This window comes from Mesitornis unicolor, unplaced genomic scaffold, assembly GCF_000695765.1.
Source record: "Mesitornis unicolor isolate BGI_N332 unplaced genomic scaffold, ASM69576v1 scaffold38129, whole genome shotgun sequence".
NCBI classification, from domain to species: Eukaryota; Metazoa; Chordata; class Aves; order Mesitornithiformes; family Mesitornithidae; genus Mesitornis; species Mesitornis unicolor.
In genome coordinates, this window is record NW_010209990.1 from 8,793 (window position 1) to 25,831 (window position 17,039).

Below are 17,039 nucleotides of genomic sequence, written 5' to 3' on the forward strand. Positions count from 1 at the left end.
ATGGCAATGTTCTTTAGTCTTCCATTCTCTAGTTGCCTTTAATAAGGAACCTCTCATACTTCTCTCACCCTTGGCATATTCTATTCCTCTGTCTTTTTCAATTGTGCATGCAATAGAGAACAGACTTCAACAGCTTTAAGGAGAAATGTGCAACTTCCTTGAAAAATTTTCCTGTTGCTTACCTCTTACAAGGTTGTGCTCATTACTTCTATGTTATAAACTATAACTACTATGTTTTCACCGAGTTAATAGCACAACTGCCTGCATTTTCTAGAAACCAGGAAAATAATATCTCCTGTGTCATCCAGTTTAAGCCTTTTCTTTACTATTAGCCACTACTAGAATTTAAAGGCTTGGCTGGACCAGTGTTTCACAGAAAGAAAGTGAAATATGACATTTTGTTTAAGGTACAGTGCTTAATAATGTGAAGATCAGTCTAAAGTAGCAGCGTTCACATTTAACTATTTATACTCCACAGAAAAAGCAGTTTAACCAGCAGTATTGCAGTAACCCTAAAGGAAACAGATATATAGACTCAGACAGGTGTTCTCCAAAACATATTTTTAATGCAATCTGCATTTAGAGCCTAAAGAGAGTAAGAGCAGAGAAATATGTTTATCATTCCTTTTTTACATTACTGTTAAAGCTAAATTACTTCACGCAAAAAAGAAACTGCAGTATTTCCATACACGGAGCTAGCCCTGCATAGGAAGTCTCTGTGATAGAATGGAACACAAATACAGCATTAGTTAAAACCAAACCAACAGCTTTTCCTTTGGCCCTCACTGAGGGGTCAACAGTTACTTTCACACTCAAAGACGAGAGATAGAAGCAGTCTAGTATGTCTCCCATCAAAATCCCCAAAATTACTTTGAAGTATTAAATACCAGTTGACATCATTGTAGGCAAATAAGATAAATAATAGTGTTTACTCACATTTGTCAACATTTTAGAGTGTAACAGGCATTCCACTCTACATTTCAAAGCTTTAGGAAGCTATTTCAAGAGCAGTCATATCCTGTCACTGTCACTTTGCAGTTGGTACAAAGCCGAGGCACATTTTTTCCTCATAAGGTTTTTATCTTTTTGCAAATCCTTCTGTGAGGATTTATTATCCTTTTTTAAAGTAGTGTTTTGTAAAAACGGAAAGAGGTTAATTTTAACCAGTTGCAAAACAGCAGTTAAAAAAGAGCTCTTTGAGGACTTAGGAAATACACAAAATTACTTCCTATTCAGGGACTATTGTAAAATATATATGGAAAACTAACCACACTGTTGCCTTGCATTTCAGAAAGTCGCTTTACTTTGCGCTTGACAAACAGAACAGAGACACCACAGACACCTGGAATCTTGTTACCAGCAAACGTGATACAAAAATAGGAATAAAGTTTTAGAATTTAGTAAGAAAAGTATTTTTTTTTCTTGTAAGAATACTCTTCATCTTCCTGACTGAAGTATTTCAGTTGAAGCCCAAGATGATTAGAAGAAAAAGCTGCTTTGAGCATCTATCCCCCACCCCAAAAAAATACAACTTCAGAGGTCTCAACAAGCAAGGTGGTATCAGTGTCTGTCTCTAAGGACCCATACCTGTAAATTGTTTAATCCATTTTCAACCTGTTTCACCTCTGCAGGGCATACCATTTTTGACACAGTGTTTTCAACATTTTTCTGTGTCAGCAGCTCAGAAGCAGTATACTTAATCAGAAAAAAAAAAGCCCAAACAGGAAGAAAAGAGAAGAACAGGAAAAGAATGAGTTTAAAAATATGACAAAAAACAATTCTTTGTGTTCTGAATGCTCTTTAGTTTCTTGTCCTTACCACAGTCCAGCTAGCAACACTACTGCATTTAGCATCAACGTATTTCACTAAAATAAACTTATTCCCACCTCTAAATGTGTAATAATAATAATAATAATAATTAGTAATAATATTCTGATCCAGAAAGTTGATATCTATACAGAATTGGAGACAAAACTGGTTTCAATCAGGGGCTGAGGGCGCAAATCTGCTACTACCCATTAGCACTGGCCTTAGTGGCACATGCATCTCAGACAGGGCCTGCTGTCCCAACGCTCCCTCCAAATCTGCAAATCCTGAACTAATCCCCAATGCATTACTCAGCACAGGCTCTGTACTAATTTGTTTTAAAATTAAGAAAAATTAAACAGGGCTAAATGGAAAGTGGTATTAAATGCATGAACTCATCCACCTGGATACCTAAGTACAAGTATCTGGCAAGGTGAGTTCAGCAGATAGCCTCATCACTATGAAAAATACTGCACGGAGGTGATACTTTCTAGGATTAATGCACATTGGTGCATCTAGATATCTATCTAGACAATACTACATACAATAAATCAGTATGTCCAATTAAATTGGTTTGTTTTTAAAGAGTAGATAACAGAATAAACCTTCCTTGTAGCAATTTTCATTAGGTTTACATATATTTAATAGCGATATGCTTTCTCCTTTGAGAATGTTTTCCATTCAAAAATTTGCTAGCAATTATAAATTTTTAGATTGTATTTCTGGACTAATAATGTACAACTAATTTTAAACAGGGTATTTGACAGTAATAAAGACAAAAATTTAAACTATAAACACTAAAGAGCAGTACAGATTCCAGAAACCCCTTTCTCTGTGATGTACAGAAAAAGAATTATTTTTATGACTTGAAGTACAAGATGGATAATTTCTATTATGGTGTGATTTGCTGATTATCCCTAATTACAGATCAGTAGAAAAACACTGAAAATAAAAAGATGAAATTAAAAAAATCAAACCACATGTTCTCACAAATGACAACTTGGGTGGAAAGTGTTTTAATTATTACAAATCAGAAAAAGTCAGCCAATTGAATCGAAATTTACTATTTGGAAGAGAAACTAACACGGTTTCATCATTTTCATAATTTCATACAAAGCAGGCATGGCATCAGACAAAAAGGTGAAAGTTGCTTCAAAACACAGTCTGAAAGTAGCAATACACAAACAGCACTGCTTTCAACATAATTTTGTGTAAAAATATCCCCTTATTTTTACCAAGAATGGCTAAGCTAGTAGGCACCATACTGTACACTAACATGAACCTCAAAACAACCCAAAAGCAAGGAAGAACTATTCTTAATGTGCTCCCAAGACATGTTCTTCCTCCACTTTATTCACAAATGACAACAGTGTTACAACATCAATGTAAAAAATAAAAATGAAAGTAAAGTATTAGAAAAGATCCCCTAAAACAACTTTAATTAATTTGGCTTCTAAATATCACTATCACTTACATAGGCCTAAATCAACTTGTTGAATCTGTGGAGCAAGTACCCCATAGGTACACTTACCAATGAAATGAAACATCAAGTCAGAAATATCCAATATGCTAGACCACTAAACTTGCAAGTAAACTGTATTCTACCCAGCAGAAATTAATTTCACTTTAAGACAATTGCAGGGCTAATGTGCCATAATAAATTCTACTATTAATCAACAGTAAAGTGCTGAATTATATGAATAACCTGAATCGCACTCACATTTATGATCTTCATTTATAGATTTCTTATCAAGTCAAAAGAGCCCTTTCTGTTGTAAAAGCTAAGCTGTTGTGCAAATATTATAAAAATAGGTACTTTAATTAAGAGCTATATATACAACAGAACTTCTGCTTTGTGTTAAGTACAGCTGACATAGCAGAGATGAAAAATCCATGCAAGTATTTATAAAGATACTTAAAATGAAGAAAAAAGGACACTGCTATAGAACTTCCAATACCCTGGCATACAGCCACTTACTATGTTATATTAGATGATGTCTAGATCTGGACTGATAAGCATCATGCCACCGACATGCTTTAGCTTCTTTTGCAGCTAAAGTTGATTTGTAAATTTTAAAACTACAGTATACATTTGATCTATTTCTCATTAAAGTGTATCATTAAATTTGAGGTTAAACTTTGAGCAAACTTCACATCTAGTCACATAACCAGCACAAGCAAGACATTAGTGCAAAGGGGAAGGTATCAGTTGTACATAAAGAGGACTCTTCCCCTAACATAAAAGGACTCTCATCCCCTGCACGATGCAATAAAGTGATTTTCAGATTTAAAGTTCCAGTGGACTATGATGAGAAAAAGCGAGTTTTTCTTCTCCCAGATTTAGGAAAAATTTCCAGAGGATTTAAAGGAAAGCAACCTCAGTTACAGGAGTCAAAAAGTCAAACCTAAGTCTGGAGAGTGGATAAGTAACTCCAGAATTCATCATGCTATGAAGACAGCATTCTCAAAAAGAGCTACAAACAAACTGCAAAAAAAAAAAAAAAAAGGGGCATTTAAGTTGAAATTGGCCAAGTGCTGCATAGAAATATGCTCACACACAACAGTCATGTTTAAGCCAGTGCATAGAGAAGATAAAAGCACTTATGGTAGTTGCAAATGTTAACAAGTCCATACAACTTGAACAGTTTAGCAATGAGTCCGTAGAAAAAGGACAGAGTAAGAGCAGAAATGCTCAAGCAAAACCAAAAAAAGATGACCTTTCAACTGTATAAAATGCACATAACAGTTATAGTAAAAAGACATCAGTGGAAAATACTCAACTCTGTCCCAAACACCCAACAGGCAAGTAAGACCAGAATAGACAAGCCTTTGGCAGACAATTTAAAGAGTCTAAATATGGCATTACATTTCTAAATAATCCACAAAATATATTATATGGCATATTCATATTAAATACTGGATAACCAACTGTGCAGATCTGATGCTAACAATGCTTAGCCAATGAGAGCAAGACGGAGCAAGCTAAGGGAACGCTGGTGTGTCACAACAGTGGTCAAGAAAAATATCATCACCAAGTCGTGCTTGAAAAAAAGTACTCTGGGACACCCCACCATCATCTATGGAGCAAAATAAAGTTCTCTAGTTTTTCAGGAATGTGCCCTGTGTAGTATATGTTATGATTCACTATTACACGAGCAGCAAGACACTGCAGTGTAGTATGATTTATGGGCTGGATTAAATTTTTTGCTATTTCCTTCTCATCTAGCAAATCACTAGCAGTTTGTTTATGTGAGTTTGTGGCATCAAAGTGTGCACCTGACTTGATAAGAAGATTCATTATGTCTGGATGGTTGTTCAGTGCAGCAATGTGTAATGGACTGTTATTATCAGAGTCTCTGACATTTACATCAGCACCACATTCCAGCAGGATAGCAGTAACTTGCAGAGAGGGGAATCTACACACAGGGAAGCGACCCACACATGTAGTATTATGGTCAACAGCAAGGTGAAGTGGACTGAAGTTATTTTTCCCGCTAGGCTGAAGCTTAAGAAACTTGTAAATAGTCTGTTTCTTAAAATGCTCCTGTTCCATGCTGCAAGGTACTTTCTCCAACAGGCAAATTAAATGCATAATGATGGAAAGGGCTTTATGCAGCTGTATTGGATCAGGAGCACACTGGCTTTGTTTCATGGCCCGTTCTATTTCAAGGACACTTTTGCACAGTATACCCATGAGATCATCAAATGTGACAGTAGTGCCCAGCAGGCCTTTCGCCCTATCCTGCAGCATGAAGGAGAAAAGTTCAGCAAATGATAGTAAACTGCTGGCTGTCATAGGGCTCAGTGGATCAAGATTGCTCTGCTGCATGTCCAAAGCATACTTCCATAAGTTGATGCAACGCTTGAAGTTTCCAGAGTCTGCATAGACAGCACCTCTGTATCTAATATAGTAGGATGTATCTGGGTGAGAGGGGCCAAGAATACGTTCTCTAATTAATAGTGCTTGCATTCTCACTTCATCAGGGTCTGCAATAAGATTTTCTAGCTCTTCTAAGCTGTTTACCTCTTTAGCATAATCATATGCCATAACTAGTGCTTGTGGCACAGGTTTGCTCAGGATATTAGTCCTATCACTGTATCTCATTTCCATAGCTTGCTTCCAGTATTTCAAAGCACCAAGCAGATCTCTTTTTTTGTCCACAAATGTTGCTCCCAGAAGTTCCAGAGCATCTATGCACTCAGCCTTACTGGTCTGCTCATGCTGGGTCAGAAAGTCCACGATATTTGTGTGGCCTGTCACACTAGCTGACAGAAGGGGAGTCATTCCATAACCATCCTTTTCCATTTTAGCACAATACTTAAGAAGCATCTTCATAATCTCCAAACTTCCAGATTCAGCACAGTCGTGTAATGCAGTGTTTCCTGCAAAAGACAAAACACAATTAAGAAAATCATAATCAAATTATAGTCCAAACCCCAACAAACTAATAGTTAAAAATTAATTAAATAAATAGTTTTAAAAAAACAAACATTAATAGTTAAAATAACCTGGTCCCCTCCCAACACAACAAAGAACCTTATGTGGTTGATTGACTTTAAAATTGCGTAATTTAAATCTACCTTGTTTTTCGTAATATATTGTACATACTACCACACAGGCATAGTAACTCTTCAGCCTCTCATTACATTAATATGTAAATTATTAAAAGAAAGCTCATGTAAAAATCCAGTCCCCTAAACATCATTAGCCCTGCAAATTCCAGTTAACTGCCCACCAGATCATCAGTTTCTCTTACACCGTCAGCAAGGTTCCACATTTGCAAATAAGACCTTCTTCTCTAAGAGTTCTCTGTCCATCCAGAGTCATCAAATCTGGCTTTTAAAAGTTAAGAGAGAGAGAGTTTTTTTGGTAGAATTTTTTTTAATGCCAACAAGAAAGCTATTTACAATGTGCTTTGCTGTTGTATTTCTAATCTCTTAACAGAACTACGGTGGGTTAGGAAACTAACCAGTAGTCTTGAAATCTTCAACTCATGTTTGGGCTAAGTGTGTATTTGTAGATCAATAGTGTCTAAACAATATCAAGATCAATAGGTCTAAACAGCTTCATACATTTGACTTTTTTTTCCAGGCTCTGATGTCTAGAATGTGCAATTTACTCTTTATACTGGAGTATTTAGCTAATGAAACTCAAATCAAAAGCTGTCTGAGATCTGTCTTCAAATTTGAACACTATATGGAAATAAAAACTAATAAGGAGGTAAAGTCTTTCCACTAATACATTCTCTCTGCCAAAATCATATTGTTTACATCATCTTAAATACAATAAATTCAAAAGCAATATATCTGAAGTTAGCACATGTGTATGTATGTAAGGAAAAGCTTCATACTTACTAAATACACTTCAGAAATAGAATATTTGTTACATTTTAATTTCAATTACAAGAACATAATCTAGGTCTATACAAATAATTTTGAGGTGTTCTAGCTTTTACATATGTGACTTCATAGCACACATCTTTCTAACAAGGCACAGTAAGAGGATATAAAGTTGAAGAAAGCACATAAAAGCAAAATTCAGAAATATGTGGTCAAACCATAGTTACTGTCCTCTAAATTCAATACCCACTTGTCACTAGCAGAATCGGACACCTTAGATCCATAACATAGACCTCTATTCTGTGTTTTGGATTTGCGAATGACCACACAGTAGCTTGCTTTTATCTTATGTTGACAGGCAACTGAGATAAGAAAATGTTCATCCAATGATTTTGCAAGTTCTGTTATGCAGTACGTAAAGACTCAAGGTCTGTTCAGATGAAAATTTTCTAATGGGCACTGGGCATTTTGCCTTGGTTTTCCCCACTGGTATCCCAGTCCTCTCCTCCTCACTCTTTCTCTTCTAGTCTTTAACTTGTCAAAACATTACATATAAACTGGTCTGCTGCTTCTTCCTATACTTATTTGTGGACCATCTGAGGAAGAACTGACAGCACATTTCAGAGCCTCTTTGTTGCTCTCAATTCGAGCAACTAGAAGAACAGCAGTAAGGAGGAGAGAGTTATTCAGGACAAACAGAGTCTCAATCCAGGCTCAGCAGATACCAAAATTTAGCTGATACACTAAACAAATTCTTACAAAAGATGTGTAAAAAGTTGTTTTCAAAAGCTTATGACCCAAGTTTAGCACGTTTTTGCAATTATAGCAGAGCTACAGAGATTTAACCAAATTTAAATGGATTAAACATTTTATAAATTTGGCCTGCATAGTTTCTCAACTATAATTCCTTCTGTCCTTATCACATATAACAGTCCAGAAAACTGTTGGTACTTCAGTATTGAGGAGCACAAGACCTTTATCCTAAGATGGGAAGGTGTCATAAACAGACAAATACATACACAAACTCAAATGCACATACGTTGCAAGTCTTCTTGCTGTGCTGGAGAAAGCCTAGTTAAAATGCAACTAAAGCAGTCAATTCAGAATGAAAGACTGTCTGGTTCCTCAGACCATCTGCACTTCTGCACTCAGTGATGAAGGCAAAACCAGATGCACCTGGGCCTTGGTTAAGACAGCAGTTAATTACAGCCATTTCCGGATTTATTCAAATCCATACACCATCCCTCACAGCAGAGCTCTGAAACACTGGAATTGGCACCTATCTTCTACCTTCAAATCACTATTTTAAGATACTTAAAAAGTTGTAGCATAAAAGCATATTAAAAATAAACCAAAAGTATTAATAACACCGAAGTTCTTACTAGTGCTTCACAACTATTAATATGTATTGCTTTGGCAATAGGACAAATGGCAGCTATTGATATTATACATTGCAGATCCATTACAATATAATGCTGCTCTTGACACTCTTATCAATTGCCAGGCATATGTGCTATGACACATTAATACTGAGAAAATCCACACAAATTAAGCTTGGCCATTGTCTAAGTAAATTCATGTCCAATCCAAAAGTCTATATGTATGACATTGATTTGCAATGCAGCTATGCAGAACATGTGGAAATAAGCTTAATATTCCAAGGAATTTCACTACTCTGTCCAATTGGATGTCCTTCATCTAAGGAAAAAAAAGGTGGGGTGTTTGATTTGTATTACAATTACTGACTTAAGCTTGAACAGCTGTTACTGACAACATATCAGAAGTAGTATAATTTTTTAGCTACTTACATTGTAGTAGCCCTTAGAGTTGAAATAACCACAGCTATTTTAAGCCGTGTACAAATTAATAAAAGAAGGCCCATCACCACTAATTTTTAGTGGCTGCACCTCACCTCAGTTTGACTGGATGGTACAGGTATAGCAATGGGAAGGATACACTGTAAAAAAACAAGTTTCCATAGTCTAGAAGTGGGCATGGGGTAGACAGATAGTTGAGAGCTGTCAACTTAAAAACCCATAAACCCCAACGCTAATAAATAACAAGATTACCAGCCATCTACACCTAGCAAGTATCAAGTGTTAAATATGAGGAAGAAACTGAAAAAAATCATGGCAGTGACCTTAATCTCCAATTCAAAGTCTACGTTCCACATATTGGCCAGGAATTAAAGAGTTCAAGAAAGTATGGTAAATCAACTATTATTCTGTGAATTAACTTATCAATTTCAAAAACACTATATTGTCTATAGTGACAAGAATAAACAGTAGCTGAACAGAATTCAGCAGTCAATTCAGATTTTGTAACATTTAGGCAGTAACAAACTAAAAGTCAACATTTTATCTACTGTTTTATTAAAAAGGAAAAAGGCTGAAAATAAGTAAAAATAATCTGAAAGTCATTCTTTTATAATCAGTTTTCCAAGGGACACATAAGATGATGTTGGTCAAATCAAAGTATTTTTTTAGAAGTGTGTATGATAATTTCAAAATAGGTTTCATTAACTTTTCTTAGTCCACTTTTAATTCCAAAATTATCTACAGGAATTTAATCACATAGAGAAGATAGCTAATATTACAACAATACAAAAGGCTCATCATCGTTGTACAGAAAGACAACTGGAGTGGAAGCATCTTGGTAGTTACAGAGCTTCCCTGTTAGAATGCGAGTGCCACTATACTGTATTACTAATACTGCTTACGAACTATTTTTATCTGTATAAAACTTTACTATTCACATTACCTAGTAACTTCCTCTAATTAAAAACAGTGACAAACAAATGGAATAACCCCACCTCCAGTCCTCCCAAATGTTGCGAAAACAAATTAAGGGCAAAGGTAAGGTCAGCTGACACCATAGCTTCATGTTTTATTCTTTGGTTACAATCCTTTGTTAAAAGTCCTATGAACATTACACAAATGTTTCACATATTACAAAACTAATTCTCCAACTATCCAGTGTTGCCAAAATCTTATCTGAGTGGGGATGGGCATTCAAATTCATAATGAGGCCATGTCTTTCTATGTCAGAAAGAAGTAATTCCCAAAATACACTGGTAGCTTTAGAATCAAAGAAAATGAAGCAATGACACAGGAAGTGATTTTACTTCATTTGCAGCCAATTAAGTACATCTACTTCCTAATATTTACAAAATGCTTGATCAAATTCCTAGGTAATAAAGCTTACATTAAAATTTAGTACGCATTTGATTTCATATCCATGATCTTTAAACATAAGAGAAAAAAAATTCCATTTAAATCACTGACCAGTATGTAAAATTAACCACATCCATATATTTTTGCAGCCTTACAGATGAAATTACTTCTGTAAGTGAAGTTTTTCATGTAGCATCCACCTTTTTCTAACAGAGCACTTAAAGTAATTAAGCCTTCTGAGCGTTTTACCGATTAACACAAAAATATTTATACATACACAGAAACATGGACAGCACACCAGAAAACTGTTATACATCCCCATACTTCGCATGCATGACAAAATAAAAGTATGACTTCCCTTCAAGAAGAAACGAAGTAAAAATTGCAAATAACTGCTAATCTCAACAAGTTATTTTAATCTAGTTTCCATATTCTGTAATGGACTAATTGCTTTCTTTTTCAAAGGACTTCATGAGAGCTTGTATTATCAAGATTGCCTATACAAAGCATGGTGCTAATCATTTAATTTCAACATAAGCTCCTTTTTAGTTGAAATTCAAGAATGCATTCCCTTAAACTGTATCTTCCTTATTTTATTTACAGACATTGCTCAGGTTCCACACTGTCACACACAAAATATCTGCAATATGCAGTGTACTGTGCCATGTAATATCAACCAAAAAAGGAAAGAAAACTGAAAGTGATTTAAAAAAAGGATTTTCAGAGCAAGGGCTTATTCACAGAGTGGGGTGAAGAAAAAAAAGTGGGGGGGACCTTTGTTTTGTTTTGGGTTTTTTTGCTGTGTTTTTTTTTTGTTTGTTTGGGTTCCCTCCCTTCCCAGAATTAATCTTTGCAAGTAGGCAAAACAAAAAAAACCTCAGAAGAGAACAAACTTGTCGGACTCCTTTATGCTTACTATAAGAGAAGATTAATTTTAACACATACTAAACCACACTGATCACAGAGCAAAGAGTGTGACTTTCTATAATCCCCCTATTTTTTGGGTGTAGCAGGTCTGTAAAAGATTTTTTCCTCTTACCAGTAGGTTTGAGTGTTACATTTTCCAGTACCCCACAAAAATGACAATACTAAAATAACACTAGCCCTTGATATAGTATCACCATATGTATAACCTTGATATAACACTCAGACTCAGGTCTGTATGCTTCTGTACTTTTCAAAATGAGGAAGCAAAGTCAATAAGCATTGTCCTCCATAGTATTTTATAAAGCTATTCTCATCAAATACTGTGCCAATAGAATTTAAGGACAAGAAGATTTTGAATCATAATGTTAATCTGCATTTTCAAAATAGATGAGACCCTCCAGCTGCTACGGTAGTATTTGTCATTTATGATTCTCCATAATCAGAGCTTGCAACCAAACATTCCTGTGCGGATCATAAGAGACACCTACAGAAATGCTTAGTCCAGCAGCTCTTATGATATTTTCTAACAGTGAGGAGGAGAAAAAAAACCAGTCTTTTGGCTAGCAGAGGAGTGGACTGACTACAGAAGAGGGACAGATTTAGTGAAGACCACTTTTAATAACCACAAAAACCACCGTGAAGATAAAGAGACTGCATACCATGCAGCTAAGGAATGGAAAGACTTACAAGCCATGTTCAGAAAAAAATATCTGCCTTTCAATTAGATATTTTGGAAGAGTTCTTATTCCCTATGCCATTACATTCAGACCTTCCTGGCTATCAGCACCTGTGTACTTTATCTACGATTTAACTCCTTAATTGCAGAAAGGAATGCAATGATCCTCCATTACTGCACCAAGTGTTTTGGAGAAGGATAAAGCATAACATAAAATATCAAAATGTGCATTGCAAATTTTCAAAATGCAAGATCTAGGTGTCCTGTCTGGAGCTGGAAAAAAAGTATATGATCCCTTTAAAAAGGCCTTCATGCAAAATAATTTTCTTGAGGCAATTATATTAAATAATTTAATTGAAAAATAAAAATCCAACAAACACAGCCCCAGGTATATCCCCAAAAGCCCAGATCTGTAATTTGAAGGCCCAAAGACGGCTACCACTTCAATTACAAGAGTAAGCATTTCCCTCCTTACACATAGCAGCCAAAGACTGTCCACAGGAACACATCAGTGAAATACTGTATTCAAGAATCCAGAGCTGTATTCTGAACACAGTAAGGGAGCACCACTCCAGCTACACATCAGTGGCAGGTTTCGCAGTGCAGCAGAGCTGAAAATTGCATGCAGCCAACACACAGAACCTTCTCCTCACTCAATAAAAGGTAGGGCTGTGCTTCACTTCAGGGTTAGTTCTAGGGTTCTGCCTCCTCCTGAAAAAACTCTGATTTCTGCTGCTTTAGCATTATCTGCACTGTTCCTCCTTTTAAAAGCAGCATAAAAGCTTTAAGATCTAAGTTTTAAGAGGGTTTTTGGTTGTTTCTGGAAAAGAACAAAAAAAATTTACCATTTGAGATATTATTATATGCCAGTGAAACTTAATAAGCTTCATTATTTTTAATCTTCTTAATCCAGGAGTAACATACTGGAGAAGCTTCTGAATTAGGAAGAGAGCAGTAAATTAACTCACTTTCTAAGCACTGCTTCAGCTACTTTGATTTTCTACAGCTATCTTTGCTGTTTTCCACAACTCTAAGAGAAACCCTTCTTAGCCCGGGGTATCAGGTTTTACCACTCGCTAACACTGTTCATGTAACATAAGGCATTCTTTAAAAAAATCCTTTGTTCACATTTGTGTTGCCAATGTGCTTCATAAAAGTCTGGGTTAACTGTGAAAGTTGAGATCTGCAAAAGAGTAGAAACAAAAAACAACTAAAGGTTCATACTTTAAATTCAGACCAATTTACCATCTTTCACAGTATAGCACTTACCTATCGCAAACTTCGTTACCTCTTGCTTCACCACCATCTCCTGTGAGATAGTACCAGACCTACACTTCACCTTGGTGCAGCATCTTAGCTGACTCTGATTCTGAACTCTTTATGAACATCTTAATAATTTCCTAGCTTACCTAGCTACTTTCGCACTTCCACAACTCTTTCAAGAGCCTCTGCATTCTGAATTTCCATAGTCCAAAACACAGTTGTGGGATTCTGCACAAATTTCAGGAGCAGGATTTCACCACATATTTTCACCTGCTCTTTCATATCTTACCTCAGTTGTCATCTTGACTTTTAGATGTCTGTGAATGCTGCTGTTTTCTCATCTCAAAGAATTTGGATTTTTCCCTGGAACTATCAACATTGTGAAACATTTTCATATCTTTCCTAGCTCTAGATTTTATTCATATGTTAAAAACGAGGAAAGTTCTACCTTGCAATATGAAAATCCAGTGCAAAAAATACAAGGAATAGCTCAAGCAGTTTTTCCCCCCTCCCCACCATGGTTTTAAGAATAGTATCTGGAAAAGAATCTATACTAATCTCCCACAACAGCATCTCTATCCAAGTTACATAGTATTGTTCTTATAAGGAGCGTTGTAATTTTAAATGCAGCAAAATTTATACTAGCTAAAGCTTGTACATCTTTCACACAACAGTAGGCTTCTCCATACATGGCTCAGGAAGGGTCTATCTAAAAGGAGTTCAGATACAAGGACAGCAACAACTTCTACTGCTCAAGAGCACTCGCATTACATTCTCTGTGTCCCCTTACTACAAGTGCAGGCACACTGTCAAATGTTTATTACACAACAGAGAGGAGCAGAAACTGAAAATAATACAGAGGCTTTGAGGTGGAACATGACAGTCTAGAATGAATCCTGCTGGAAATACTAATTTTGAAATTAATTGCTACTAAGCATTCTTGCAAAACAAAGTTCAGAAGGTTAGTTGTTGATATTCAGCCACTGCAATACCCATACCATTATAATATTTAGGGCTACCAGCTTTGCTCAGCTCCTCTACCTTTCCACAGCTGACTTTCACTTTCAGAGTTTACGACACTTTCTCTTCCTTTACCTCACCATTGCTTATTAAATAACTTCAGAGGTCAGGCCACTTTGAGATGCCAAAAAGTACGCTCGTGTCATGTCAGAGTGGATTTCCACATACAAAAACATATTCCAAATACTTTACTAACAGATACTACATATCCATCCATCCATCTAGCTGTATAAATGTTAGTTCAAAGTATAAAATGAATTTTAAATGACCTAGAACATATCTAATCCCACCTTTTTTAAATTTAAATAAGGATCAGTTATACTTTATAAAACTTTGCTCATGTGCTTACTTGCAAGTCACATGGAAACTAAAGGAAGCAGAGAGAGGAAAGAATTAAAATACCAGAGAAACTGAGAGCAATGAGAAAATCCTCAGGCATGGCTGCCACTCAGTCATTTAAACAAAGGCAAATAACACTAATGCACTAGTAAAGTGAGTAATGAGGTCCAATAAAGTGAAACGTACTCCACCAGCACAAAATGAGGGGGCAAAAGAACTGCAGAGATAGATCTTTTTCCCTGTTATATCAGATATTTAAGAGCACTGCTTTGTTCATACCTACCATATAAAGGGATTGGTTTGAAATTAAAAAAACAATACACACTTTATATTTAGCTTGTTATTCCAAGAACCCTGTCTAGAAACATGACATTTTTATCCTATCACAAGTCCGTGATGATTCATAAGCAACCTTAAATCCTTACAAAGGAAGATTTATTTTTCTCTGCCCACCTCTATGACAAATCTGTAGTTTAGCTTTCTTTACATTAAACCCACATATCTGCATGATTTGTTGAAGAAAGGCATATTTAACTGAACAGCTTTTCCAAAAATTACTCTCATATCTGGCATTTAGCAGTATCATACAATAATCGAGACACTAAGTATACTTAAACAGAAGTAACTGTATAGTATGTTGTTACAAATGTAATCAGCCAGAAGCGGGCAGTGAAAACATTACAGTACAAAAAGGTTTGTTATCAGATTAGTAGTATACACATACATAAAATAAGCTGCTGAAACACAGTTCTGGCTCAGTGAGCTATAAGTTAACCATAACCTACAATAATTGGTATGCTCTTCAGGCAAGTATCATGCCCACATAAAAATCTAAGATGTAATAAAAAAAACCCAGTGCACATAATTATGATCACAGCAAAAATGACAGAAATTTTCACTTTGAACAGTAACACCTGAGTAACTGTAAATGGGGGCAAAGAGAGATCCTCTGCAATCTGAGCACTACTGGATGTCCTGTTGGGATCACAGTCACCTGGAGCTTCATTTCTTTAGTCCTAATGTATGTTTTTATTTACTAACACTGAAAAAAGGTCCAAAATTACTCAAAAATTTGGAGAAAGACAGGAGGGTGAAAAGCAAAGTGATTATTAATTTCTAATCTAGAAAATAATTTTTCCCCTTTATGTGTCAGTTTTATGTACAGTGCATTTGGTTTGTTAAGAAATAGTATAAAAACAAGAATAAATGCTTATGTATTTGAATATGTCGCCACGCCAACTTACTACAAAGAAGAATTCTCAGCAAGTTTATTAGCTTTTCACACATGCAGAAGTGTGACAGTTCATATGATTAAATCTTTTTAAGGATTAGGGTTTAAGATTAAAACCTATCAATTTAGAATGAAATACTACAACCCCTGTTAATAAAGGAGTATTTTGGGGAAAAAAACCAAACAGTAAAAACATAGCTAGGTACACTTTATGTCTGTCTTATCCACTTTATGAGACCAGAATAGTATTTCTGGATGTCAGCCTCCTAAAGGAGGGTGAATGAGTAACTTTACTCCTACTTACCACAAGGAAAGTTAAAAAATTAACTTACCTTTAACGCTTTTTCTGTTAACATCAGCTCCCTTTTCAAGTAAATACTGAGCAATTTCTTTGTGGCCTTTGTAGCAGGAGATCATCAAGCATGTATGCCCATGACGATTTGATACTTCCAGGTCTGCTTTGTGCTCCACGAGATATTTTACTATTTCCAGGTGACCATCAAAACAGGCAGCTCTAAGTGGCGTCGAATTTGTCAAAGTTGTACTGTTGACAGATGCACCGTGATATATCAAACACTGAACCACCTTCAAGTGGCCAGCCGCCGATGCTGCCCATAATGGCGGAGCACCCTCAATGGGCTCACCATCAAAATTCACCGAACCACCAACTTCTATTGGCACAGCGCAATGGTTCAACAGGTATTCCACCATGTCAAGGTGACCATAACGGGCTGCAATCAGAAGTGGTGCGGCACCATTTATTTTCTCCGACATCAGCTGGGCCACCTCTTCTCTTGTTTTGTTTGCCAGTAACTTGGAAAGGAGCCGCACCTTGCCATCACGAACTGCATTGAACACTGCTGTCTTTAGATCCATTTAGTCTGTACCACTCTGTGTCTTGATGTGCCTGCCTTTTTCAGAGTTAAAAGCTTACTGCAAACACACAGTCCAAGCAGAACGTCCGCAGCTGCTTCTCAATCAGTTTCATCTAGATAGGACATGGAGACTATGGACTGGGTTCTAATAAAGCACAGGCTGTCCTTGTTACAAATCTGCAAGAGAAACAATTCTAGATGTTTTCACCTTCTACTTCGCAAACAAGTAACCACAACTGTATTTTCCTCCAACTAAACCCAAACAACTGGCTGCTGTGGCGCCCAGACGTCCAGCTGCCTTTTTTGGGACCCAGCCTGGGCTGCTCAGTGTCCCTAAGGAAAGCTGTTCGGGAAGAGGGGGCTGAATCTACCAACGTGTTATCCAAACC

General features: G+C 36.2%; 1 protein-coding gene across 1 annotated transcript; it reads right to left on the minus strand.

Annotated features, from left to right (window-relative positions):
* Positions 1-3,605: 3,605 nt before the first annotated feature.
* Positions 3,606-16,736, minus strand: FEM1C (fem-1 homolog c (C. elegans)). Its single transcript, XM_010193043.1, has 2 exons — positions 16,108-16,736; positions 3,606-6,189 (listed from the first exon to the last, which is right to left on the minus strand). The coding sequence occupies exons 1-2, from the start codon at positions 16,649-16,651 to the stop codon at positions 4,880-4,882; spliced, it is 1,854 nt and encodes a 617-aa protein (XP_010191345.1). The 5' UTR covers positions 16,652-16,736; the 3' UTR covers positions 3,606-4,879.
* Between the last annotated feature and the right edge of the window lie 303 nt (positions 16,737-17,039).